The sequence below is a fragment of the Pteropus vampyrus genome, unplaced genomic scaffold, assembly GCF_000151845.1.
Source record: "Pteropus vampyrus isolate Shadow unplaced genomic scaffold, Pvam_2.0 Scaffold139, whole genome shotgun sequence".
Lineage (NCBI taxonomy): Eukaryota > Metazoa > Chordata > Mammalia > Chiroptera > Pteropodidae > Pteropus > Pteropus vampyrus.
Genome location: NW_011888920.1, coordinates 3,692,593 through 3,719,697, shown reverse-complemented (window position 1 = coordinate 3,719,697; position 27,105 = coordinate 3,692,593). Strand labels below are relative to the sequence as shown.

At 31.5% G+C, this 27,105-nt stretch overlaps 1 protein-coding gene across 6 annotated transcripts in view; it reads left to right on the top strand.

Annotated features, from left to right (window-relative positions):
- Window positions 1–27,105, top strand: part of CWF19L2 (CWF19 like 2, cell cycle control (S. pombe)) — a 92,315-nt gene that overhangs the window by 13,157 nt on the left and 52,053 nt on the right. For 4 of the 6 annotated variants that reach the window (XM_023535389.1, XM_011368134.2, XM_023535385.1 and 1 more), the window contains exons 6-10: window positions 1,667–1,760; window positions 6,534–6,649; window positions 9,783–10,435; window positions 20,770–20,866; window positions 22,558–22,647. In XM_023535389.1, coding sequence (XP_023391157.1) covers window positions 1,667–1,760; window positions 6,534–6,649; window positions 9,783–10,435; window positions 20,770–20,866; window positions 22,558–22,647 — 1,050 coding nt within the window. The remainder of the gene's footprint in view (window positions 1–1,666; window positions 1,761–6,533; window positions 6,650–9,782; window positions 10,436–20,769; window positions 20,867–22,557; window positions 22,648–27,105) is intronic. The other 2 variants (XM_023535387.1, XM_023535386.1) reach the window with 2 other exon arrangements.

Here is a 27,105-nt window from a genome sequence, read left to right as displayed (position 1 = left end):
TCAAACTTTAAAATTTGTCACGCTAATTAATAGGTAAGAAATGGTATTTCATTGTTTTTATATGCATCTGTCTTATTACTATGAGAGCTTTTCATGTTTTTTTGGTCATTCAGATTTCTTATAATATGAACTGCTTGTTTATCTTTTTTGCTTATTTTTCTTATGGAGTTTTCTTACTAATTTGTTGTAGTTTTTGATATATTCAGTTTTTTGCGTGTGTGTAGTATTTCATAATTTTTCTATCTTGTTATCAGTTGTCCTCCTTTTTTTTATCTTGTTGAGTATCTGATGTGTATCTCTTTGAGTGTCTAAATAAGACCACTGGAAGAAATTCCTTGATTATAGATGTTGTGAAATTTTGTAGTAGAGGTGAAGGAATCTTTTTTGGTACGAAAGAAATTAAATCCTTATGGTTTTGCTTATCTATAAACCTTTAACCTAAACTTTGTCCTTCGAAGATTTTGTACCTTTTTGTCAGCTCGTGGTATTTTAAAAGCCTCTTTTTTTTAATCTTCCATGTTTCTTTTCAATAGTTTGGTAGATTCATATTACTGGAAACTAACATTTAACTCTTTCCATTCTCCATCTAATTGCCATTTTTTGTTCTATTAATTGTCCTTATTCTCAGAAGCATTTTTTGACTTCTCAAGGTCAAGTTAGGAACCCTTACTTTGTGGTTTTATGGTATCCTTTATTCTTCATAGCACTTACCTATATTTATATTGCCTAATTGTCTCTTCCCTTTCTCTAGACCATAGTATCTTTGATGGCAAGAATTTTGATGCCTGGCTTACTCATTCCTCCAGTACCCAGCATAGGACTTGGAATACAGGAGGCACTTGAATTGTGATTAGGCTACCATCATCTCTTTCCTGATTAATGCCACAATCTTCTGACTAGATTCCTGCCTCTAACCTTGCTCTTCCTCAGTCTTCCCTCCACTCTGAAACCATTTTGCTCTTCATGTAATACAAAGCTTATCTTTTTCATGACTCCCCAGCATAAAACCTAACAGCAGTTTAAAATGGTTTATGTGGCGTATTCCCTGATTATTGTACAGCCTAATTTTTTAACAGCTACTCACTCATGCTTTTAAGTTTTAGCCAGTCTGAATTACTTTAAGTTTTCTGAAGTTGCTCTGTTTTTTAGTTTTCTCTACAGTTTTATGAACATGCTGTTCCTTCTACCTGGAGCATCTTTGTGTCTTCTTCCCCCACAAAAGAAAATTTGGCTAATTTCTGCTCATCCTACGTCTAAGAATGCACATATTACTTCCTCTGGGAAGTCTTTGATCCTTCAGTGTGAGAGGAATTTGAATTATATGTGGTTGTAGCTCTCTGTGCTTATATCTTCAAAACACTGTTAGTTACTTGTTTATTGTCTATATTCCTCATTATCTCATAAGCTTTCAAGAACTGAGTTAGGTATATTGATTGTTATGTCTTTTGTCTGTAGCACAGTTGTGGTTCATAGTAAGGATTCAATGGAAGCATTAGATAAATTTACCCATTATTTTCTGCAAGTTGCAGAAGAGCGTTTCTTAAGAGTGTTTTAAATGTTTGTCCAAGGTTACAACTGTTAACTGAGTATCAGATACATTATTTGTTAATACATTTTATAGTAGGGTTATTTTTAAATTATAACTTTTGAAAATGTTTTTTTCTAGTCCAGACTGCTGGAAAGAGAATTGAATCCATACTGGAAGGATGGTGGGACAGGTCTTCCACCAGAAAACTGTACTTTATCATCAGTTGGTAAAGGTATTCTCTCTCTATTTTGATTTGGCTACACAAACGTTTCTTCTAACTTGGTATTTCTAAGGCAGTGAACTGAGTTTGTTGGTAGATTGGCAAGATATATTATGTATTCCAAAAATGCTTAATAATCCAAATGAGATTTTGAGATGTATTATATCTAAATTTTATTACTGGTTATTTTACTATTTCTGCTTGATGCTGTACTTTTGATCAAGTCTGTAATTATTTATCTTTGCTTCTGTATTTGGAAAATAACTATTGATTATCTAATATGAAATTTGTATGGTTCCATATTAGGAGTATTTATTGATTATTACTAAAGGTTCAGTTTACATATGACAAGCATTGATAAAATGTTTGCAGTCTCGTGAGGCCATATTTAAATTATAAGTGATTGGAAGATGATATATTTGGGAGCAAATCGATTATATTTTTATAGTTATTAATCTTATTTTTGAGTTTTTATTTTGAATGGATTAATACAAAGTATGATTCTGTGAGGATATAATTCTTCGGTTTGTTACATTCTATAACAAAATGTTAAAAGTATTAAGTCTGAAATTTCATGAAAATAATATACAAATATTACAGATATGATTTCATATATCCAGAAATTTTTACCTTTCCAGGATTCATAAAATTGGTATTGAGCTTAAGATAGTGCTGTTATTTTCCAGCAGATGGAGACAAAATATTTAAGTGTCACATAATTATACTTGATACCATAATTAAAAAATACTTATGCCAACTAGGTGTTACATTGACAGCTCATCTAAAAGTTTATTTAACTACAATTAACCCAGCATACAGATAGTAATATTATCTTATTAAATCATATTATCTTTTTCTCTTAGTGATTTATCAGAATATTTTCTTGCTTTTTATACATATTTTTATTTTGGCCATTTGTTAAAATTCTTTTGTATTTTATGTAGAGATGCCTCTAGAGCCATTTTATAGGTTTTTTTAATTCTTAAATAACTTTTAATAGTTTACCAAAGTTATTAGTAACATTTTTTTATTGCCTTTTACCATGGGTAGAAATGTCTCTGCTAGTTTATATAATAGTAACTTTAGTCATACAAGGATCCCTTTGAAATGCTGTTTTTCAGAAAACTATGACTATGTAGGGCTGATTTTGTAATCCAAGAGTTTGCCACCAATATTGTCAGAGGACAGTCAATAAATTTGTTTTTGGGGAGAACTTAGAATTGACAAACACAATCTTTAGGTATTTGCAGTCAGCATGTCCTTGACTTCACTGAGTATAGGATACCTAATGTTCTACCTTAGGTAGTATCTTTAAGTGGGCTGTTATGGCAGAATGAAAAGATTCTAAGGAGAAAAATGACCTTTCATAAAGCTTTTAGAGAGCCTTTCTCCCTTCTTCTTCATATCATGCTTTCACCACTTCTTTCCCACATTTATTTAGAAAGAGGAAAAATGACAGCTTATGTCTGTCAAGAGGTTCAGATCCCAGAGTTGAAATTAAGTTTACAAATATGATCTGTAGATTTTACTGCATATGCAGATAGTGTGTTTTTTCTGTTTAGACCAATGGTAGGGCTGAAATGATCAGGCACCTGAAAGTGTCATAACTTTAGTATTGAGGTATGTAGAGGTGACATAGTGTTATAGGTAAGGATTCAGACTTTGGAGTTGGGCTACTTGGGATCAGAATTTTGCTTTTTTACTTACTAGCTTTGTGATTTTGGGAGTTTTCTGATCTAAGTCCAATGTACTCATCTGTAATAGGGACTGATGATAGTACCTATATACAGTTATTGTGAGGGTTAATTGAGAAACTTTTTGCACAATGTATGGAATATAGTAAATACTCAATAATGACAATGATGTCAAATACTTGTCCTTAAGATTAAATGTTTTGGGAAGATTTTATCAAAAATTTTTTTTTGCAATTATTGTGCCATATTTTAAATAATTCGTTAATTTTGATTTTTTGATTGAGAAAATTAAGTGGAGAAAGTAAGTAAACTGTTTTCAGCATCCATACAAAATTATTTTTAGTCGTATTTTAGTAATGAGAATATTTGTAAAATTTTAAAATTTACATGACACTTTGACATGTCAGCTTATTTTCGTTGCAACCATGTGAAAAAAGCAAAGTAGATGTCATTGTAATTTTATAGCTCAGGCAACCCAGGTTTAGAGTGGTTAGGTAATTTTCTTAGTCAGATGATTAATACTAAGACCCGGGGTTTCTGATTTCTAGTTCAGGGTTAGTTACTCTAGATTCTTCATTGGAAGACTATATTTATACATTGTAGTTAGTAGAAATTCTTGCTTACAAAACTCTTCTGCTATGTTCTTGTTCTTTTTATGTATTTTTCCCATCCGTTTTTCAGCTTTCACTTTTAGAATCTTTTGAGTTGGAAGAAATTTCAAAGGTGGTTTAAATCAGTTGCCTTAACAGATAAAGACACAAAGTTCCAAAGATGTCAATGACTTGCTTAAGATCTTTAAACTTGTTACTAGTTGCAGCAAGACTAAAAATCTAGGTCTCCTTATATTTATTTTATTGCTATTTTTATATTATCCTGTATTTTGAGAAAAATGGAGAGCGCAGCCCAGATTCATTTGATTGTATTTTGTCTATAACAATATAACTTTTAATTGTGATGGAAGCATACACTTTTTTAGTCTCTTAATTTTTGATTTACAAAAAGTAATTTTACATATTTATATATTAATATTAAGTGCTGCATACCAATGAATTTACTATAACTACTTGATATAACTTTTATCTCTACATGGAAGAGAGGGACTATATCTTATTCATGTTTTTACTCCCTAATGTGGGTAACAGATTTTAATATTCATAGTAAATTTCTGTAAATATTTGTTGGATTGAATTTTATGATCAGTGGTGCTTCAAATTGGTATTTTTTTGTTTGCTTTTTAAATATTAAATTTTTCTTGTTAAATTTGATTTCTATTAAAAATATTGTATTATTGCCATCTAATCATAAAATTAATAAAACTCTTGAAATAGGACACATAATCAACTGAAGGTGACATTATTACATAAATATTTCTAAAATTATAGATTTGACTCATGACCGAATTTACTAAAAGTTTTTATTCCTGTTAAGATTTTCTTAATGTCAATAAAAGCCGTCTTTTTCTCGTTTTTCTTTTTCTCTGAACTGTTAATATATTGGTGATTGTTCAGGAAGTTTTACTGTACCCATCAGCATTTTGTCAATTTCACAAATAAAGCTTTGGAATAATCAATTTAATTACATACCCAGGATATTAACATAGATATTAGTTATGGTGGATTTCTCTTAGCACTGAGTAAATTGCACAATTACACTAACTTTCTTGAGTAGTTGCATTGTTAATTTTGAGCTCGTAGACTATATAAATAAGAAAAAAAAAAAGAGGAAGGCAAAATAAACTTGAATGAAAAGTGAATCATTGAGTTAACTAGATATCTAGGTTTTGAAGTACAAAGTATTTTAGATCTGTAAAGAAAGACCCATAATCTTAGAACAGATTGCTTAGTAAAGATAAACTTGTTAGATTTGAATGAGGGACTAGAATTTGCGGGTTGAAAAATCTTTTTTTTTTTTAACCTTTCTGTTGACATTTAACACTTACAGGGAAGTACACAACTCATACAGAATGAAAACACCTCTGTTATCAGCACACAGTTTGAGAAACAGAACATAGTTAGCATTCCAGAAGATCTCTTTGCATTCCTTCTATGTCCCCATGCTCTTTACAGAAGAGTAACCACTATCCTAATTTCTAGAACCCAAAATCAGTTTTTCCTGGAATCATGTCTCTTTTGTTTCCTGATGCTTTAGTCCACATTTTCAGGTTGTTTGTATAGTTGTAATTACTCATTCTCATTGCTAGACTATTTTAAGAATATATCGTAATTTATGATATATATCCATTTGACTGATGGTAAATGTTTGGGTTGTTTTCTAGGCCAGGATTACTGCAGATTTTAAATGAATATTCTTGTACATGTCTTTTGGGGCATATATGTATGCACTTATATTGGTTATAGAACTAGGGTGGATCTAAAGTAGTCCATATTTGGACAAGGAAAATTCGGAAGAGTTTTGATTTAATTGATTAGATTTCTTCTTTATTCATCAAAAGTGTGATGTGTGTAGAAGAAACATAAGTTACTTAATAAAGCACATTGAAGGCATTCACATTTTCATATTTGGTAATTATAACTAAAGTAGAAAAATTTGATTTAATGGACATTTGAGCATTATCATCTGTAATTTCCTTACTTGTTTTTGTGCTGTATCTGGGGTACCTTTTTTCCCTTCTATGCCTGTGCCTTTATTCTTTCCTTATTTATTTTTGAGACTGCCCTGCCTGCTCTTAACTTTGTTTATAGAAATCTAACTCATTTTTTTGAGCCTTGTTTGTGAAATTTTACCTTCCACTTAGAAATAATTCTCCTCCTTTCTAATTTTTCTATAATTCTTTATATCTTTGTAATATTTATCCAATATTATTTTTATTGTTATTACTTATAGCCTTTTATCCTCATTCTCTTAGATTGCAGTTTTTTTGAGGGTACTTTTCTTTATTTTTCCTTGATAGTCACAAAACTTGGTACCTTGCATATATTGGCACCCAAATATATGCTGAATTTTAAATGCACTTATGACTTTTGTGTTCAAGGAAAAATATTTAATTTTATACTTTAGAAGTCATTTTGAAAGCAATAAATGTTGTCTTATCACATGAAAAGTACTACTGACATTTAATAATGAAAATTAGTTTCAGTAATAGAAGATGGTGGATTAAGCTGGCTAAGGAAGTCATATCAAAGAATGAAGGAACAAGCTGGGAAACAAAATAGAAATTTTGAAGACATTGTAGCTGAAAGATATGGGGTGAGTATTTATATTAAGGAAATATTTATTTTCAGAGTTATACGAGAAATTGTCTTTGTCAGTGTTTTGTGCCATGAAACACTTTTGAATTGAGTTGATATTAAATTTCAAATCTACATACCGTTGAAGCCATTTTCTGCTTTTTGTTATTATGTAAACTTATGTAACATTTTAATTGACATAATGAAAAAAGTATATAAAATTTAAGTGTGTGTGTTTAATGTAAAAATAACATTTTCTCATTGCGACGAAAATTTAAATAATAAGGAAAGCTTCCATAGTACACTTCTGGAGATAATCACTGTTGAGATTTTGGTGTATTTCAGAGTTTTTGGTTTATTCCAGAGTTTTTGTTATGTTCTAGAGTTTTGGAATATAACAGTTTTAAGAGTGTGTATGTACTCTTAAAACAATGGAACTATGCCGCAGTACATGATATTTCAGGACCAGCTCTCTCATTCACCATCTGCGGATAATCTATTTTAGGAGTTATTGATCTCTCTCTCTTTTTAATTTCCAGAAAAAAGCAGATTTAGGAAGTAAGGTTTCTAAAATACAGGCAAGCATCCTTTGTTTTAAGACAATCTTTGTTAACATTTTGATACATATATATTTTCTCAGATAAAATAGTTTTACTAAATTAGGCTCATAGACTACATCCTGCTTCTTTCACTAATATAAACATAGTTGGATGTCAGTAAATATATAGGTTTTAGTGACCTTTTAATATTTCAATATACATTTGTATGGTTTTACCATAATTGTCAACAGAGGGACATTTATGGTTTTGTTTTTTCTCTTAAATTGCAGTGTGCTGACCATCTTTCTACAGTGCATTTTGCAAACTTATGTTTTTTTTCTTAAAAACATTTTTTAAAAACATGACTATTAGTATCAATCTCATAAGATTATTGTGAGCATTAATAATAATTTGAGGGCTTTTCATGTGCCAGACATTGTTAAATGCTTTGTGTAATTAACTTATTTAATATCCACAACAGTACTATTTATTATCTTGTTTTATGTAAATGAGGAAACTGAGGCAGGCAGAGGTTTAATAACTTAACCAAGATTACTTATACTTAGTAGATTTGAATTAGATGTTATTCCTGGAGCCCACTTAAATTATGCAAACAATGTAACATAATAAGTGTGGTAATTGCTGTTTTTGTCTTTATTTTGTCATATTTTATTGACTCTAAGAAGTCACTAATTGTAGACACCATTATTTTATGTATCAGAAGAAAAAAGCTTCCTGTGAGGAGTTGCTTTCATTATGAAAATATTTCCCCCACCTCACTGCCATCATTCCTGTTCTATTCATGTTGTCATTAAATTTAAGAAACATGTTAAATCTATATTTTAAAAATAGTTAAAAAAATTAAATGTTATAGATTATCTCTGCCTAGTCTAACATGATAATTATAGCATGTTTTGATCCCCCATGTCCCCTCTCTGATATTATTGAAATAATTTGAAGTTTATTATACACATTTTATTCTTGACCATTGTATTAAACTTCACAACTACAAGAACAATTATTTAGACTTAACTTTTACATTTGCCATTTTGTTTATAGCATGTCTTCCCTTTTTTTAGTGATCTTTACCCTAATTCATTTATGGTTTGGCTTAATGATCCTGAGTAACCCCATCTCCCCCTCAGAATTAGTAAGTGATTTGCTTTCTGATTCTTTGCATTTTTGAAAATGACTTTCTTTTGCCCATACCGGGGAGGAATAGTTTGAGTGCGGATTAAATTCTATATATAGAATTATTGCCCTATGACATTTTTCAAAATTTGATCTTTATTCCATTATCTTACAGCATTTAGTATTGTAGATGAAAAATTGTTGAAAGTCTTACTTTTTTTCCTTTATAGGTAATGTGTTGTTTATTTTCCTATTCACATTTGTTTACATTCTCATATTCCCTCCTTCCTCTGATCCATTTTGATCCAGAATAATTTTTTTATATGAATTTTGAGATTTAAGAGTTAGAATTTTTAATGTATGAGCCTTTGTATGCTTCACTTTCTCCTCTCTACTAGGGGTATTGGATGGTCCCTTCAGATCTGGAAAATTAGCTAGGGAAATTTTCTTATTTTCTTAATGCTTTCTTCTATCTTTGTTCTCTTTCTGGAAGTACTAGAATATGCATATTAAATTCTTTTAGAATTAATTGTCCATGTGGCTTTTTTCCTTATATCTATTTACTAACTTTTCCTAAGTATAAAGAATTTCCAGGTTAATGTTGTATTCACTAATTTGGATTCAGTACTTTCTATTCTTCCATTCACTGCATCTGCATGTATTAGACGCAGTTTTTATTAACAAGCCCTTTTTTTTTTTTTGAACTGTGCTTTTTTCCATGAGAGGCTGTTACATTTTAGCAGTGTAGCAACCTTTGAATCTCACTGACAGTAGGAATTATTATTTTTTTAAATTTATGTCTTTATTATTTCCTGTATTACATATTTTACCTACTAGCTCTTCTTTTCAGTTCTCAGATTTTTTTTTTTTAACTTAGTAATTTTTTATTGATTACTCATATTTTTTTTAAGTACTCATTTTAGGGTAGTATATTAGTTTGCTAGGGCTGCCATTGCAGAGTTCCACAGAGCTGGGTGGCTTAAATAACAAATTTATTTTCTCACAGTTCAGGACAATGTCCAAGATGAAGGCATCAGCAGGTTTGATTTCTTCTGAGGCCTCTCTTCTTGGCTTGTAGATGGCTGACTTCTTGCCGTGTTCTCACATGGTATTTTCTCTTTCTGTGTGTGACCCTTGTGTCTCTTTGTGTGTCTAAATTTATTCTTATAATGATGTCAGATTGGATTAGGGCCTAACCTAGGGACCTCACTTTAACTTAATCACTTCTTTAAAGGCCCTGTTTTCCAATTCAGTCACATTCTGAGATACTATGGGTTTGGACTTCAACAGAAGAATTTGGTGGGAGGACACCTTTTAGCCCATATCAGGTTGGATGATTGCATAGGTCTTTTTTTCCCCCTTTCTTGGGTTTTTCTTTCATTGTGCCACATAACAGTATGTTATGACATATTGGCAAGTGGGGTACAAGTCACTAAGCCTTTTTAAATTTTATATATCTTGTTTAATTTTTCTCCTTTGTAGTCAATGGAAATATTTCAGTTGAAATTAGAAGAAGCTGAAAAAACTGCATACGCAAAAGAAGACTGTAGACGAGAACGCTGGATGAAACCAACATGTTCAGATAAAGCACAAAGTTGTCAAGGAAGTAGAAAATCAGATTTGGTACAATATGATATAAGTTCAAAGGATCGATATAGTTCAACAGATATTACAAAGAATAAAGATAATTTTAGTGGCGATGAAAAAGATAATAGATCTGGGTCTTTAGAAGCATATAGAAGAGACTCCAATCCAAGACAAAATCAAGAGTTTTCTTCTTTTGGAAATTTGAGATCTAAATTCTTAAGACCCTCTGATGATGAAGAACTGTCATTTCATCACAAGGGCAGAAATTTTAAACCATCTAGTTCATCCTCAGCACTGGTCACTCAGGATTCTGTGCATTGTGGATTTCGAAAACTCACAGAGAACAGTGAAGAAAGTTTATCATCATGGAGTCGATCTGATGATAGAGAAAGAAAGAGGAAACATTCAAATCGAAAGCCCTTAGAAACCAGTAGCAGTGTTGACTATCAGCACATTTCAGAAGACGCAAGAGAAAAATCACAGAATGAAAGCTTGAGAGAAGACTCTCTGAAAAAAGAACACCTACAGGACACAAAGTCATTTGCTGGGTATTTTGTCATTTGTTTTTTAAACCGATAAATGAATATTAAGGTTGGAGAATTCAAAGAACTGAACTGTGTTTTTAGAACATCAGTTATTAATTAGATGTGAGTTATCTCCTGTTTCTTAAATTTGATGGAAAGGATAAGATATGCACATTTATCAGTTCAGTATCATTTTATGGATTGCATTTAATTTCATTATTATTTACAAAAAGACCTGGAAGAATTCAGTAGCTATATTTGCTCAAAATTTGCTATTCTTTTGCAATCTGAAAAATTGAATGAGTTAATAATCCTTTTTAACTGGATGTGCTACTGGAGATATTTTGGTAGATTTTGTTACTGTTGCCATATTACTTTCAAAGGAAATTACTCCATTGTTAAGAATAATCATAATTGTAAGTATTGCATGCCTAAAGGAGGTCTGGGAGACTGACGGAAAATTTATTGCCATAGCCCAAATAGAAGTGAAAAACATGTGAAAGATCCTGCAGGGGGAAGCATAAATTAGAGCGATGGTTTTGCAGAGAGAGAGATAATCTACTTTTGACAGTTGACAAGTTTTAAAGCTAATGTTAGTGTTTTCAAAGCAAAATATAGGTAGGATAGTGGTTGTACCTGTAATGATTAGGAAAATAGGTAGCACTTACTGGTTTTGTTATTCTTGTATTTATTATGTTTATATATAAGGTTGGATCAGTAGAACAGGAAACCCAGCTTGACTGGGATCAGACCTAGGAGAACTTGATTTAGCCATAGGACTGGGCCTATAGGAGATAGCCATAAATAGAAAATGAATAATCAAAGGATAATGACTAACTTTCACTTGAATGATTATCAAAATATGTTCTAAAGTACCACCAAATGAATGGAACATTAAAGAAAGATGTTTTAGGAAATAATAGAACTCAGTGGTGGCAGTAGTAGGTTTTAAGCATTGTGTTTTGGGTCATAAGTCTGATAAATCGCTTTTGCTAATGACTCAATCCGAAGTTGTGGATTATAAATTACAGTGTGTAGCTTTCAGTGGGAGGAAGCTGGCCAAATCTGTACTGAATGATGGGAGGCCCAGTCAAATGGGCTGTTGTTCAAGTGGGGGCTTTGGTCCCAGGAAACCAGAGGAGAAATCCAATTGAATTGACCAGATAAACATGGCAGGGATTAGAGAATACTTAAAACTTTATATATATATATATATATATACACACAGTTGTCAAGGTTTCACTCCAGGTACTCTAGAAGGTAGACTATTTCCAGTCCCTAGTTGCTAGTGGGATGAGGCATTTGTTTCCTGATATCATTAGGGTTGGCTTAGTATTTGCGTGATCTGACTTCTACAACTGCAGTTAAGCAAAGGATGTGAAACAATCGTATTCTGTTAGTATTCTGTCTGGTTCTCTGATTGCTTCATGTTTGTATGTCATATTTAAATTGTAATCTGATATATTGTACAGGCACTCACTGAAAGCTATATTTTTTTGGTTGAAAGACTATTTGTTAGCTTTGTTAATTTTGATGTTATAGGTGGTTTGAAGCTTTCTGTGAATTCCATGATTAACTGGAGAGGGAAAGAACAGTCTAGGAATCATTCACATATATGTGAAAGGAAAAAAAAAATTACTGAGTGTGTAGAATTGTGTAAACTGAGAGACCAAGGTAGAACCTTGAAGAATGTCTGTTTTCAGGGACTGGAAAGATTCAGTGAAAGATTGTTAGAAACTGTTAGTATGTCTGAACATTATTGTGGGTATATGTCGAATTCTTTATAAAATGCCAGCATTCTAGGGAGGTTTACAACAAATAGATTTTAGAACTAAGAAAAAAATTGTAGAACTGATTTCAGATCTAGAAGAAATCACAGTCTGACTCCTGCATTTTCCAGATATAGAAACTAAGATAACTGAGGTTGTGACTTGCACAGTGTTATGTAACTAGAGTTGCCAGATATAGCATGTAAAACTAAGTCCCTGGCAGTATTTGGACATACTTATACTAAAAAAAATGTGTTGTTTACCCAAAATTCAAATTTAACTGAGTATCATGTATTTTATCTTCAGTCATGTGTAACACTTAGCCATTTCTTAGGTCTGTGACCTTTTTACAAGATAGCATATACAATGTAATTATGTTTAAAAACTTAATATATATTAAATGACTTAGTTTCACAGTGCATTTACTATTCTGATCCTTGTTATTTTTCCAGTCAATATATCTTAAAAATCTTTTCACGTTAGCCTGTATATATGTATTTTTTTCACATCAAAGGCTCTTTAATGTTCTGTTGTAAAACTTAGATATAAGTTTTTATTTCTCATTGGTCTTTAATGGACTTTAGGTTGTTTCTCGTTTGTTGCTCTTATAAATAATGCTGCAGTGAATAGTTTTGTCTGTGTATCTTTGCACACTATTTAAATATAGCTATACAATAAATTCCAAGGAATGGAATTTGTATATTTTATTGTATTAACCAATTTTCAATCTTAGCAGTCTTGTATGAGAATGACTTTTCCCTTCCTTGCCGACAGTATTGAACTTTTTAACCTTTGCCATATACATAGTTGAGAAACAATCTTTTTTTTGATTTGCATTTCTTTAAGTATGGGTAAAGTTTGGCATATTTTTATAAATGTTGTTTATTTTTATTTTATTTTTGTTAACTAGTCATGTTTTGCCTACTTTTTCTGTTTTTTTTTTTTAAATTGGGAGCTCTTTATAGTTGTCATGTTATATGTATAGTTTTTTCCATCATTTCTAGATTCCTTTTTTCTTCTTTACTTTTTTTTCACCTATTCATTCATTCTTAATGTGATGATATTTATCATTCTTTTCCTTTATCTTTTTTAGGCTCTGCCTAAACTACTTGAAAAACATTCTCTAGTAGAGGCCCATGTGATTAAGAATTTTAAGCTTATTATTCTTAGAATAAAATGTGTATATAATTTTGTTTTTTTGGGAAGTATATTAGCTATGTATTTTCAGGAGTTTGAAGCCTAGAGTAGTATGTAATATGAGCGAAAACCAGTGTGATGTCCTTCATTTAGTTTTATAAAGTTAATATCGGGAACTAACTCACGTTTTATTATTTATTTATTTATTTATTTATATAACTTCAATTACAGTTGGTATACAATATTGTATTAGTTTTCAGGTGTACAATATGATGATTAGATATTTACATAACTTAAGAAATGATTACTCCAGTAAATCTAGTACCTATTTGACACCGTACATAGTTATTATGATATTGACTATATTCCTTATGCTATATTTTATATCCCCATGCCTGTTTGTAACTACTAATGTGTACTTCTTAATGTGTGTAACAATATGTGCCAATGTGGGGAATTTTTTCACCCACTTCCCCAACCCCCCTCTCATCTGACAACCAGCAAAATGAGGAACTAACTCATTTTATATAATTTTAACTTTTGGATGTTATTCTTGGCAGAGTTTGCTATTGTAGCCCAGAAGGTCAAGAGAAAGATGCCAGATTCTGAAGGCTTTGAGTATAGTCATGAGATCCTTTGACAGGAGAGAAAATTTGAGAACGAGTGGTAAGAAAGGAATAATTAAAAGGAGGAAGTCTGTGAACACTGTCTGCAGGCAAAGAATAATTGCAATGTAATATACTCAAGGTTTGTGAAAGTCATTGGGCAGGAGCTCTTTTAATTCTTCAAAAGTCTTCAGCAGGGGCAGTGCGTGCGTGCGTGCGTGCGTGCGTGTGTGTGTGTGTGTGTGTGTGTGTGTGTGTGTGTTAAAGAGAATATATTTCAATGAGAAACTAGGATTTGCTTTTTAGAAATTAATTATGAAGAGGACTTCTGAAATATAACAGTAGTCATAGAAAATGAGAAATGATTGTACTTTTTTCTTTTTGTAGGATAAATGCAGATGTCATGTTTCAGAGCATCTGATTGTTATAAATGTTTAGAGAAAGTAAGGATCTATTTCTTGCTGTTTGGAGCAGAGCAGTATCTTTGCTGTGCTATTTAACAAGATGAAATAATGTATTCTTTAGTCATTATGTGCCAAACAACTCTCATTTAATGTCTTTATTTGATACCTATTACTGTTCTATTAAGTATGTTGAAGTTATCTGTTAATATTGAAAATACTAGGATCAGATATGTTCAGAATTCTTGTATATCATCTTATTTATCCTCATCCACTATTCACCTCCTAATAAACAATTTAATTCCTGTTAGAAAGTTAACCCTGCCCCCCTAAAATTCAAATGAATTATATTTATAATACAATAGAAATTACTTGTACCTCAGAATTTAATTTTAAAAAGTTATTGAAAACTATTTTCCTTACAAAAAAAAAAATACAACTAATGATACAAGCAGTACCTCAACCCACAGAAGCACATAAAAAGTAATAATGTTCTCTTGCTTACACAAATGCAGTGCCCCTACTGTTCGTCTTAATTGGTTTTTAAAATGTAGACTAACAGAACTTGAGGGGAACAAAAATGTTACTTTCTAGTGGTTCTTTGCATGAACTGTTTTAGATTTCTTAGTCTAAGCACCAGAGTATTGCCTTGCCTTTCACCAATATGAGAAGAAATGGTTCTTACAGAGTTTCTGCAAAAATTAATGTCTTTTTAAAAAAACTGAAGTTCTGTCTATTAAAAGACTTCTATTTTTTGCTCAAAAGGAATCCACTATTTAAAAATAGTTTCCATAAATGGTTGTTAGGTCGAGTTTTGATTTGGAGATCTGTTCATATATTTTGCTATTACTTGCTCAGAATGCATGTTGAAAACTCAGGTTAATTTCAGCAGAGTATGATGAAATGTAGGCATTCAGGAAAACTAGTAGTACAGATACATACTTTATATTTGAGATTATGACAGATTTTCTGCTTAAAAATTTTTTTTATTACTCAGGGGTTTTAAAAACAACTTTGAGCTATAATTGATATAATAAACTATGTATATATATATATCAAGTGCACACTTTGGTAAATTTTGAAATATGTATATTCTAACAAAACCATTACCCCAAAAATTTCCTGGTATCTTTTCATAATCCCTCTCTTTCACCTTTGGCAGGCCCTGCCATCTTCCATAGACAACCATTCATTATCTTTCTTTCATTATAGACTTTTTTTGCATTTTCTAGTCATATAAATGGGATCATCCATCACACACTTTTTGCTAGCATCTTCCACTCAGTGTAATTATTTTGAGCTTCATCCACGTTGCATGTAGCAATAGTTCACTTCCTTTTATTCATGGGTAGGATGGCATTGGTAAAAGATACCACAATTCGTTTTCCTATTCATCTGTGTGTGGATATTTAGACTGTTTCCAGTTTTCGACTATTAGAAATAAAAGCTTCCTTGAACACTTATGTACAAGTCTTTGTATGTATATATGCTTTCTTTTCTCTTGGGTAAATATCTAGAAGAATGGCTAGATCATATGGTAACCAAGTGGTTATATCATTTTACATTACCGTGAATAGTATGCGATTCAATTGCTTCACTTCCTTGCAGAAACTTGGAATGGTCAGCCTTTTTAATTTTAACTGTTCTAGTGGATGTATAGCAGTATCTCATGGTTTTAATTTGCATTCCTCTAATGACTACTTTTGTTGAGCATCTCCTCATGTGCTTATTTGCCGTCTCTTTTTGTAGGGTGCTTAGAATGTGTAGTGATTTTGCTTCTCTCATTTCTTCATTGGTAATTTTTATCTTTTCCTGATCGTTCATGGTAGAGGTTTATCAGTTTCATTGATTGTATTAACTGCTTTTGGTTTCATTGAATTTCTTTATTGTTTTTCTGTTTTTTATTTACTTTATTTCTACTTTTATTTTTACTTTTTCTTATTCCTGCTTGCTTTGGGTTTAATTTGTTCTTTTTCTGTTTTCTTAGTTGTAAACCGAGATTATTGAATTGAGATCTCCTTTTCCAATGAAAGCATTTAGTGCTATAAATTTCCCCGAGTAATGCTTTAGCAGCATCCCACAAATTCTGATATTGTTGTGTTTATATTTCTATACAGTTCAAAACACTTTTAAATTCCTCTTTGATTTTGTTCTTGATCCATGGGTTATTTACAGGTGTGCTTTTTAGTTTCCAAGTAGTTGAGGATTTTCCAGAGATCTTTATGATTTTTAATTTAATTGTGGTCAGAGAACATAATTTATATGACTTGAATTTTTTTAAATTATTGAAACCTGTTTTATGGCTCAGAATATGGTTTATCATGGTAAATGTTTCATATATGCTTGGAAAGAATGCATATTCTGTTGGGTGGAGTATTTTATGAATGTCCATTAGGTCATGTTAGTTGATAGTGTTATTCAGGTTTTTCATACCCTTGCTGATTTTCTGTTTACATATTCGATCAAGTATTGAGAGTAGGATCTTGAAATCTGCAACTGTAGTTGCAGATTGTCTGTTTCTCTTGGCAGTTTTGTCAGTATTTTGAAGTTCTGTTATTAGATGCGTATATATTAAGAAATTCTTCTGTACTCTTTATAGATTTACCTTTTTTTCATATGAAACGACTTTGTCCCTGGTGATGTTTTTTACTCTGCAATCTAATTTGATATTAAAGAAGCCACTTCAGCTTTCTTTTGACTAGTATTAAAATGTATTAATATGATACATTTTTCCCTATTTTTTTATGTTTAACACATTTATGTATTTTTATTTATAGTGCATTTCTTGTAGTTGAGTTGTGCTTTCTTATCCATCTGACAATTTTTGCTTTTTTAAAAATAATTTATTCAATTACCATTGACATTCAATATTATATTAGTTTCAGATGTACAGTATAATAATTAGACATTTATATAACTTACAAAGCGATCACTCTGATGAGTCTAGTACCCATCTGACACCATAAATAGTTATTATGATATTATTGACTATATTCCCACTGCTATATTTTACATTTCCATGACTGTTTTGTAACTACCAATGTGTACTACTTAATCCCTTCCCCTTTTTCAGTTATCCCCCAAATCCCCTCCCATCTGGCAATCATCAGTTTGTTCTCTATATCTGTGCATTTGTTTGTTTGTTTTTTAGATTCCACATATAAGTGAAACATATGGTATTAGTCTTTTTCTATCAGACTTACTTCACTTAGGATAATACCCTATAGGTCTATCCAGGTTGTCACGAATGGCAAGATTTCACTTTTTTTTTTATAGCCGAGTAATACTCCATTGTACCTATATACCACATCTTTATCTATTCATCTATTGATGGACACTTAGGTTGCTTCTGTGTCTTGGCTACTGTAAATAATGCTGCAATGAACATAGGAATGCATATGTCTTTTCAAATTAGTGTTTTGGGTTTCTTTGGATAAACACCCAAAAGTGAAATTGTTGGGTCCTTCTTTGTCTCTTGTTATAGCCTTTGTTTTAAAGTCAGTTTTATCTGATATAAGTATTGCTACCCCAGCTTTTTTTCGTTCCATTTGCATGAAGTATCTTTTTCTACTCTTTACTTTCGGTCTGTGTGTATCTTTCAATCTGAATGGGTCTCGTAAGCAGTATATGTATAGATCTTGTTTTCTTATTTATTCAGCCATCTTATGTCTTTTGATTGGTGTATTTAATACATTTACATTTAAAGTAATTTTTGATAGACATGTAGTTATTACCATTTTATTTGTATTTTTGATCTTTTTTTTTTTTTTTCCTTTTTAAAGAAGTCTCTTAACATTTTGTATAATACTAGTTTGGTTACAATGAACTCTTTTAGCTTTTTCTTGTCTGGGAAGCTCTTTATCCTTTGATTCTAAATGATAGCCTTGCTGGGTAGAGTAATTTTCATTGTAGGTCCTTGCTTTTTTCATCACTGACTATTTCGCGCCAATCCCTTCTGGCCCGAACTTCTGCCTTATAATTCAGGTGTTTAGACCATTCGTATATAATGTGATATAATTAGGTTCAAATCTGTAATTTTGTTATGTGTTTCTATTTGTCCTGGCCTTTGTTTTCTTTTTCCTCTTTGACTTCTTTTGGATTAATTGAATATTTTTATGATTCTATTTTATTTCTCTTATTGATATATATATATATATCAACATATATATATAATAACACACACACATATATATATACATATATATACGTATATATATATGTATGTTATTTTAGTGGTTTCTTTAGCTTTGAATAGTGACATTATGCCACTCCTTTATGGCATAGGAACTTTACAATAGTTTGTTTCTATTTCTCTTCTCCTGTCCTTTCTGTTACTGTTGTTGTACTTTTTACTCAAATTTTTTATAAACCCTTCATATATTGTCATTAGTTTTGTTAAATAGTTAAGGAGATTTAAGTAAAAAGGATAATGTGTTATATATTTACCCTTGTAGGCATCATCTCTGTTGCTCTTCCTTTTGTGTTGATCCATATTTCAGTCTGGTATAATTTTTCTTCTGCCTGGAGGCTTCTCTCGAACATTTTTTTCAGCTTTTTATGCCTGAAAAAGTCTTAATTTCACTTTTTTTTGAAAGATACTTTCACTTGACATAGAATCCTAGGTTGACACTTTAAAGTACTTTAGAGATGTTACTGCTGTCTTCTTGCTTGTATTGTTCTGATGAGAAATATGCTGTCATACTTACTTTGTTTCTATGTGCATTAATTTGTCTTTTTCCCCCTCCTATGCCTGCTTTAAAAATGTTCTCTTTATCACTAATTTTGAGCAATTTGATTATCATGTGCTTTAGTATATTTTTTTCATGTAGTTTTTTTATACTTAGGCTTCCTTGAGCTTCTTGGATCTGTAAGGTTTTTAGTTTTCAACAAATTTAGAAAATTTTAGCCTTTGTTTCTTCTGTTTCTCATTCCTCAATGACATGAATATTAAGGATTTAAGGTTATCCTACAGCTCTCTGATGCTCTTTTTATTTTTTAAAAGTTTTTTTCTTTCTGTGTGTTTCATTTTGCATAGTTTCTAATGCTTCAGGTTCACTAATATTTTCAGTTGTAGTTTAATGTTCCATCAATCCTATCCAGTGTATTTTTTATCTCAGACATCGTAATTTTCATCTGTAGAAATTCAACTTATTTAATATCTTAGTTGTTTCTAACTTTTGGAACATATGGAATACAGTTATAATAACTTTTAGTGCCTTTGTCTGCTATTTCTTATATCAGTGTCAGTTCTGGGTTGATTTTGATGGATAGCTTTTTCTCTTAATTATGGGTCTTATTTTTCTTTATCTTTGTATGTCTGGTAATCTTCGATTGGATACTAGATATTAGGAATTTTAATTTGTTGAGTGCTGGGTATTTTTACATTTCTATAAATATTCTTGAGCTTTGTTCTGGGACACGTTAAGCTAATTGGAAACCACTTGATCTTTTTGACTTTTGCTTTAACATTTGTTAGGTGGGCCCAGGGCAGCATTTAGTCTAGGGCTTATTACTTCTTACTAATGAAGTAAGACCCTTAATACTCTACCCAGTGCTTTGTGAATTATGACTTTTCTTACTCTGACCAGGCACTATTCCCAGGAGTGCTGAAAACTATTCTCTAACCCTTTGGATTCTTTTCCTGACTGGGTAGCTTCTTGCTGAATACTTCAGGAGAACTGCCTGCAGTTCTCTGGTATTCTCTCACTGTGCAAGCTCTCTCTTCTCTAGATGCTTCAGAATACTTGGACTCTTACCTATGCCTAGGTTTACCCTCCCTGCATTACAGTCTTGAATCTTCCTCAAGGGAGTAAGCCAGGGCAACTTTGTATGTGTCAGGAATCTGGAAATTTTTCTTCTGCAAAGCTTCTATAGTACAGGTTTGGTACATAATCTTTGTTGTAAATTGGTTTATGTAGTCTAATTGTTGACTTTGCAAAAGAGCACAGGATCATTGTTTTTATTATTTGAATGCAGTTAAATGTCATTTTCTGGTTACAGTTTTTTAGATTATCAATAACATCCTATTGAATGAGGAAGAAATTTTGCCAGATATGTAGAATAATGGCCTGATTATAGTGTTTTTATTTTATTTTTCATTTGTTTCTTTTTTAGAATGCGTGGGCGGTTATTTAATAGTGAAGAATAGTTTGCTTATATATTTTTACCATCGTTACTGGGACTTTGGTCAGATATTATAACTGCTATAAGCTATCATGGCATTGTAACAGTTTTTTAAACTATTGATTTATAGTGGAACGTTGAGATTATACACACACACGTATGTGTGTGTGTGTGTGTGTGTGTGTGTGTGTATATATATATGGATCATAATCTGTTTGTGTTTATGTTTTGTTGAGGTCAATTAAAGTAACATTTGAGTCTTGATGTTGTTACTTGCACTGTACCTGTATTTCATATGCTCTTAATCTTACCTGTTCAAACAGAAGTAGTACAGAGGATGAGTCCATGCACATCCTGAGTGTTGATGAAAAGAACAAGTTGGGAGCCAAGATTATCAAGGCAGAGATGATGGGAAATATGGTAAGACTTATATGTTGTTTTTTTTTGGAGAATAGTAATTAAATATTTAACTTATGAAGAGTAATATTGGAGGTTCCTTAACAGGTGGATATAGCGTACTTTGACAATAACTGCTGCTTATTGATTCTTTAAAGTAATTCTCGAACACTTCTAAAAACAGTACTGTCTGTCTGCTTTTAAATTATCCACTTTCTCTGTCAGATTTCTGATATTTAAGGTCCTAGGGAACCGAATGTTTTTTAATTTATTTTTTTACTTTGCTGCTTGCCTGCCTGCCTTCCCCTCCCTCCCCTCCCTTTCTTGCCCCTTTCCTCTCTTCCCCTCCCCTCCGTTCATTTGTTTGAAAATTTCTTGAGTTTATTTGAGTGAAACTGAAGATATATGCCAAGGAGCAAGATATCACATGTTCCCACTATTTGCTTTATTCTTGCATTTCTAACTTATTAAGCATATTTGAGGGGGATAAAGATATCACTGCCATCTTTCCCTTTTTTAGTCATATATTATTAAGAATGTGTATTACTTTCTTAAATTCCTTTACATAGGAACCTAAAAAATGAGATCCTAGAAAAGATGATTAATTCATTTATTCAAATTTTAAGTCAATGTATTCGTGCCTGATAATGTGTGAGATGTTTTGTATAGGTTAGTTCATTTAATTTCTATAATAATGTGATTAAGACTGATTTACCACAGAATTGAATAAAAACAGGGATGATTTGGTAAGAGCTGCATCTATTTATGTATATATGTATGTATGTATTATATTGTCACATTCCTTTTATACTAATATATGTTGCATTGCAAATGGCAGAACAGCAAAGTCTGATAGTTTTTCATGTCTTGATAGAATAGATTCTCTCATGGTCATATGTATGTACTTATCTCATACTCAAATATAAATCAGCTTTAAGTAGCCTTCTGTTTTGATATATATTACACACTTGGCCAAACAAGGTATGTCTATTGTTATTAGTTTGTATGTCTAATAAAAGGCATATCTTGCATATGCTGCACTCCCTCTTTGAATTTTAAAAGCACAAAAGAATTGGTTAAAATAGTGAGAGAAGTCACCAAGTTAGGAGGTTAATTTATGTTAAAAGAAATGTTCCTGTATTTATGGAACCACTGCAGTGGCGAATGCTGTTTTTTGCTTGTCATATAAATCTACTTATTTAATTTATTGCTTTGTAATTTATTGCTTTGTATGTCAGTTGTTTCATATAAATTCCTATAGATTTACTAAAGTAAAAATGAAGTGTTTTCAGAATTTTTATCTAAATTATTTATCAGCAGTAAAGAAGGTAATATTTTAAGTCTTGTGATGTCTCCCTTCTTACAAATAACTGAAATTTTGAGGATCAGACTTGGTAATATCTAAGGAACTATAAAAGTGCCATTCTTAAGGTTATATATTTCCTCCATCTCCTAGACTCTCCTAAAATATATCTCTTCGTAATTATTATCTTTTAAAGCATAAACAAATGCTACAGATATTTGAGAAGTTTGTAACTGAGATAAGTTTGTTAAAAAATGATATGCTAGACTTTGAGTTGGTAACTGAATTTAGGCGATGGCTAGATAGATGTTCACTATTCATTTTTCTTTCTATTGTATGAGTTTGAAATAGTCGATAGCGTGGAATTAAACTATATATATCACACTTATTTTGTTTGTTTTTCTATTTGAAGGAATTAGCTGAACAACTTAAAGCCCAACTTGAAAAGGCAAATAAATTTAAAGAAACTATAACACAGATATCAAAAAAATCTGGGATAGAGGTAAGCAATAAAATTTTTTTTGTAAGTATATAATTGCTTTGTGTAATACTGCTATTTTAGCAGTGGTAATATTTTAATATAAAATGTATGTATAACTGTATTGATATGTTTGTGTATATATGCTTGTTTTTAAAAGTTATTTTCATATGTATTCTCTTATTTTCCACCAGTGTGTCCTGATGGGAAAAAGCATAGGCCAGGGAGACCTGGTTTTGTTCTGGACTCTGTCATTTACTGTTTGACCTTATACAAGTCAAACTGGTTTTTAAATTCTACACCTACAGAATGAGAGACTTGAGTTTGGCGTCCATTTTATATAAAACAAGTTATTTTGTTCCACGATTCATTCATGCATCTGTTAATGAACAAAGTAGATAAAAACACCTGCCTGCTTGGAGTTTCATTTGGGAAGGGAGAGAGAGGCAATAAATAATAAAAATAATAAATTTTACAGCATAGTAGAAAGTTATACATCCGGTATGGCAGTGTAGTGAGGATCTTGAGTGCCAGGTATGCTGATTGCTTGGGGTACACAGGCTAATTCCATTGAGAAAGTGACATTGATATAAAGACTTAAATTAAAGCAGTGAATCTCTGTGTATCTGAGTGAAGAGCATTTCAGTCATTAGGAACAAATTTTTAAAGGTGCAAATATGGGAACATGTCTTATGTGTAGGAATAACAGCACGGAGAGGCCAGTGTTGCTGGAGTGGCATGAATGAGAGAGAGAGAATTAGGAGATCCAGGTTGGGGAGACTGTGGGAGGCTAGTTCATATTAAACTTGAAAGTCATAGTAAGGAAGTGGGCTTTTGTTCTGGGTGAGATGAAAGCTGTAAAGGGTTTTGAGCAGAAAATACATTTTGACAGATCAACCTGGCCTTTTTGTTAAGAACAGATTGAAAGGGAATAAGGGTGGAAGCTAGAGTCTAGTTAAGTTTTTGCAATAATACACACAAGAAATGATAGTGGCTTTGACCAAGATAGTAGCTGAAAAGATTGTTAGAAGTGATTAGATTTTGAATATGTATAAATGTTTTCTGTATATGTTTTGAAAGGAGAGCTGACAGAAATTTTATGATGTTTTAGATGGGAGAGGAGTAAGAGGTAAAAAAGAAATGGCAAAGTGGATTCTACAGTTTTTAGCCTGAGAAACTGGAAGAATAGAGTGGCCATTATTTGAGATGTGTAGAAAGAGGAGGAGTAGGTTTTTTGGGCAACAATTAGAAGTTCTGTTTTTGATATATTGAGTTTGGATGTCTTTTAGATATGGAACAAACAGAGATGTCAAGTAGGCAGGTGGATATATATGGTTGAGAGTTGGGAGAAGCCTGGGCTGGAAATAGAAATTAGGTAGTTATTAACATATAGATGGTATTTAAATCTACAATACTGCGTGAAGTCACCATGAGAGTAAATGTAGATAGAAAAAGTTGAAGGGCTGAATTGGGTGCATTACAGTGCTGAGAGGTTTATAATGAGGTTATAACTAATTTTAAAGGACTATTCTCAAAGATTAATTTATACAATTTAATGTTAGCATGAGAGGAGATGAGAATGTCTGAAGTCAAATTTCATAGAATTTTCTTCAATCTAACATTATTAATGACTTAGACAATAGTATATAAAGTATGTTTATGGAACTGACTTTTTACTAAGTTGTGCTAGCTAATGTTTTTAAAGAGTGGATAATATTAGGTTATATGAACAAGGTAAATCTCTTGGTTCAACGAGCTGAATATTTTGGCTTTGGTGAAAAGCCCTAAGCACTTGGCAAAATATTGATTTGCATATTTATCTTCCATTTTAGAGCGTGAACTATTTAATATTTAGGGCAAGGGCTATTTCTTTGATATCTTAGTGATATATGAAATCATACTTAGTTCATATCTGGTGTCTAGGGTAATGGTACATTGTAGATAACCAAGAAATACTTGAAATATTTGTTGTACAAGTATCTTCTATTTATTTTCCGCCCTATAGTTTTCTGTCGTAAATCTTAAAAATGATCCATGAACTTCTAAACCCTCTAGTCTGTCCTTCTTATGAGTAAGCTTCCTAATTTAAATATAGCATCTCCATCTAACTTGTACTTGGACACCGAGTAATAAAATTCATTGAGTTAATATATTAGATGTTAATTTGCCCTTCTGTAACTTCTGCTGGTTAATCATCCTTTAGTGGAATTACATCATGGACACATTTAATCTAAGGGAATTCATCTCTACACTTTTTTTTTTCCTAGTAGGGCAGAAAATTCAGCTGTTTGCAGTAAATAATGAAAGTCACAGCATAATTGTGGAGCAGCTTTAAAGTTTAGTTCACACTGCTGGGAAAGAAGGGAAATATATTATTATAATCCCCGGGCTGCTCTATAATCCTCGGACATTCTCCTGAAAGAAATTGGGGAGTTAACTGAAGGGCTTAGAAGATCATAGAGGAACATTAACTAATAATTAAATAACTAGATGAACTCACCTGTGGCATTTTGGACAGAAAGTCAGTTACTTAACTGGTGCTTAAAGTATTTCCAATAGTTCGACCATACTTTATTATTGCCTTAACACACTGTCTTTTAAATCTAATTCTTAGATCTTTTAAGTTCACTGTATTACCATTTGTGGGATTCGCAGGATATATGTACGCCTAGACTGGTTTTCTGTTTTGGCATCCCAGTCTATGCAGTGGATCCCTATAAACATAGTAAAACAGAAAAAAATTAATTACAAAATTAAAAAATCTATAGTGTTGATGGTTTGCTTTTCATTTTTATCAAGCGATCTTCTTTCAAAAAATACTTTTTAGTTCCTTCTTTGTAGAAGTCATTTGCATTCTCAGTTTTCCATATCAAATATTTTAAATCTAAAATAAACATTAGCTTGGCATTTATGTCACTATTTACCATATCACATTCCGATAGGTACACTTTACTTGATAGTATAGTGTTTCCTGACACAGAGTAGGTGCATAAAAATGTTTTCTCCTTGTAATCATTTAGCTGATTTCTTCCCCAGCCAAGCAGAATAGGTCAGTGCAATGGATGGACCTACTTTGTACACACTTCAGCCTGTTTTTTTACCCTCCCAAAAGTATGCCTCATTTCTGTGCTCTACAATTAGAAATAAGAGTATCTTATGCATTACTAGAGGGCTTATTTTTTGCAAACATTTTAAGCTAAATTAAAGCAAAATGATTTTATAGATAATATAGAAATACAAACATATTTTATAGTAACATAATCTTGTATCTGTGCAAATTTATCAATTTTACTTGCTAAATATTTTTTAAATCTACTGTTTGCTTTCCTTATCTACTACATTAAGATAACTATCTCTTCATCATCATCATCATCTATACCTCTGATGTAGCTTTATTCCTGCCTCAGTGCCTTTGTACAAAGTCTTTCCTTTGTTTATAATATTATTCTTCTTTCCCACTCTTTTCTTAGTTCCTTCGATTCATCTTTTAGATCTTAACTCAGACATCATATTTTCCTTTGGAAAACATTCTCTTTGGAAATAGAACATATAAATAGTATTAATTATACAAATAAACAATTATAATTTTGATAGTACTTCAAAGGAACAGTATAGAAATATGGGGGAAGTGAAGAGGGCCCAGTGCAATTTGGGTATCCAAAGAATTCTTGAGAATATAGCCATTATTCTTGAGTTTCATCAGCATTTTGTAACTTTGCCAAAGGAAAAAGCTATTCTCTTTACGACTGTTATCTGTAAGATTTATTTCTATACCCCAGAAATAATCTTTAACATGGCTGCTAAGTATTACCCTAGATGTGAGTGATGCCCCACAGACATCAGTCATTGAATAGGAAACAACACTCATTCATATGACTATAGGCCATATTTAATTGTTAATGCATTCTGGAACAGTTTTTTTAATTTTGTTTTATGAAGAGTATTCTCTCAAGTGTAATAATTTAGAGAAACTTTTAATTTGGATAGTTGTGGTTGTATATTTTTTAGATTGAATTTTGAGATGAATTTTTTGTGGACTGTCTCAAATTTTGAACCAGGACTCTGCAACAGATACTGAAGCCATATAGTTGGTTTCTTTGGAGAAGGAAGAATGACTAGCAGCAGCCTTTCTGCTCCACCAATTTGCTTCTGTTCCCCCAAGTGCTCATTAGTTGTTTTCTCACTAAGTCTGCTGTCATCAACATTTCATTTATTTCTCTGCTTTTTAATTAAATTTAAGAGAAAAGTGAAATTTTGCTCCATATTTTCTTGAAGAGATTGATCCTTACATGTTCCCTTTCCAGGATTTTTTGAGGAGAAGGGAGGGATGATGTTACATATCTCTACTGTATTTTTGCAATTTAAGGAGAAAACATTTTAAGTGAAATGAAATAAATCAACTCTAAAGTAAATTTTATCTTTACATATTCAAAAATTGCTTTAGCTATATTGTAGAATGTGTAACAAGTTATTGAAGATAGT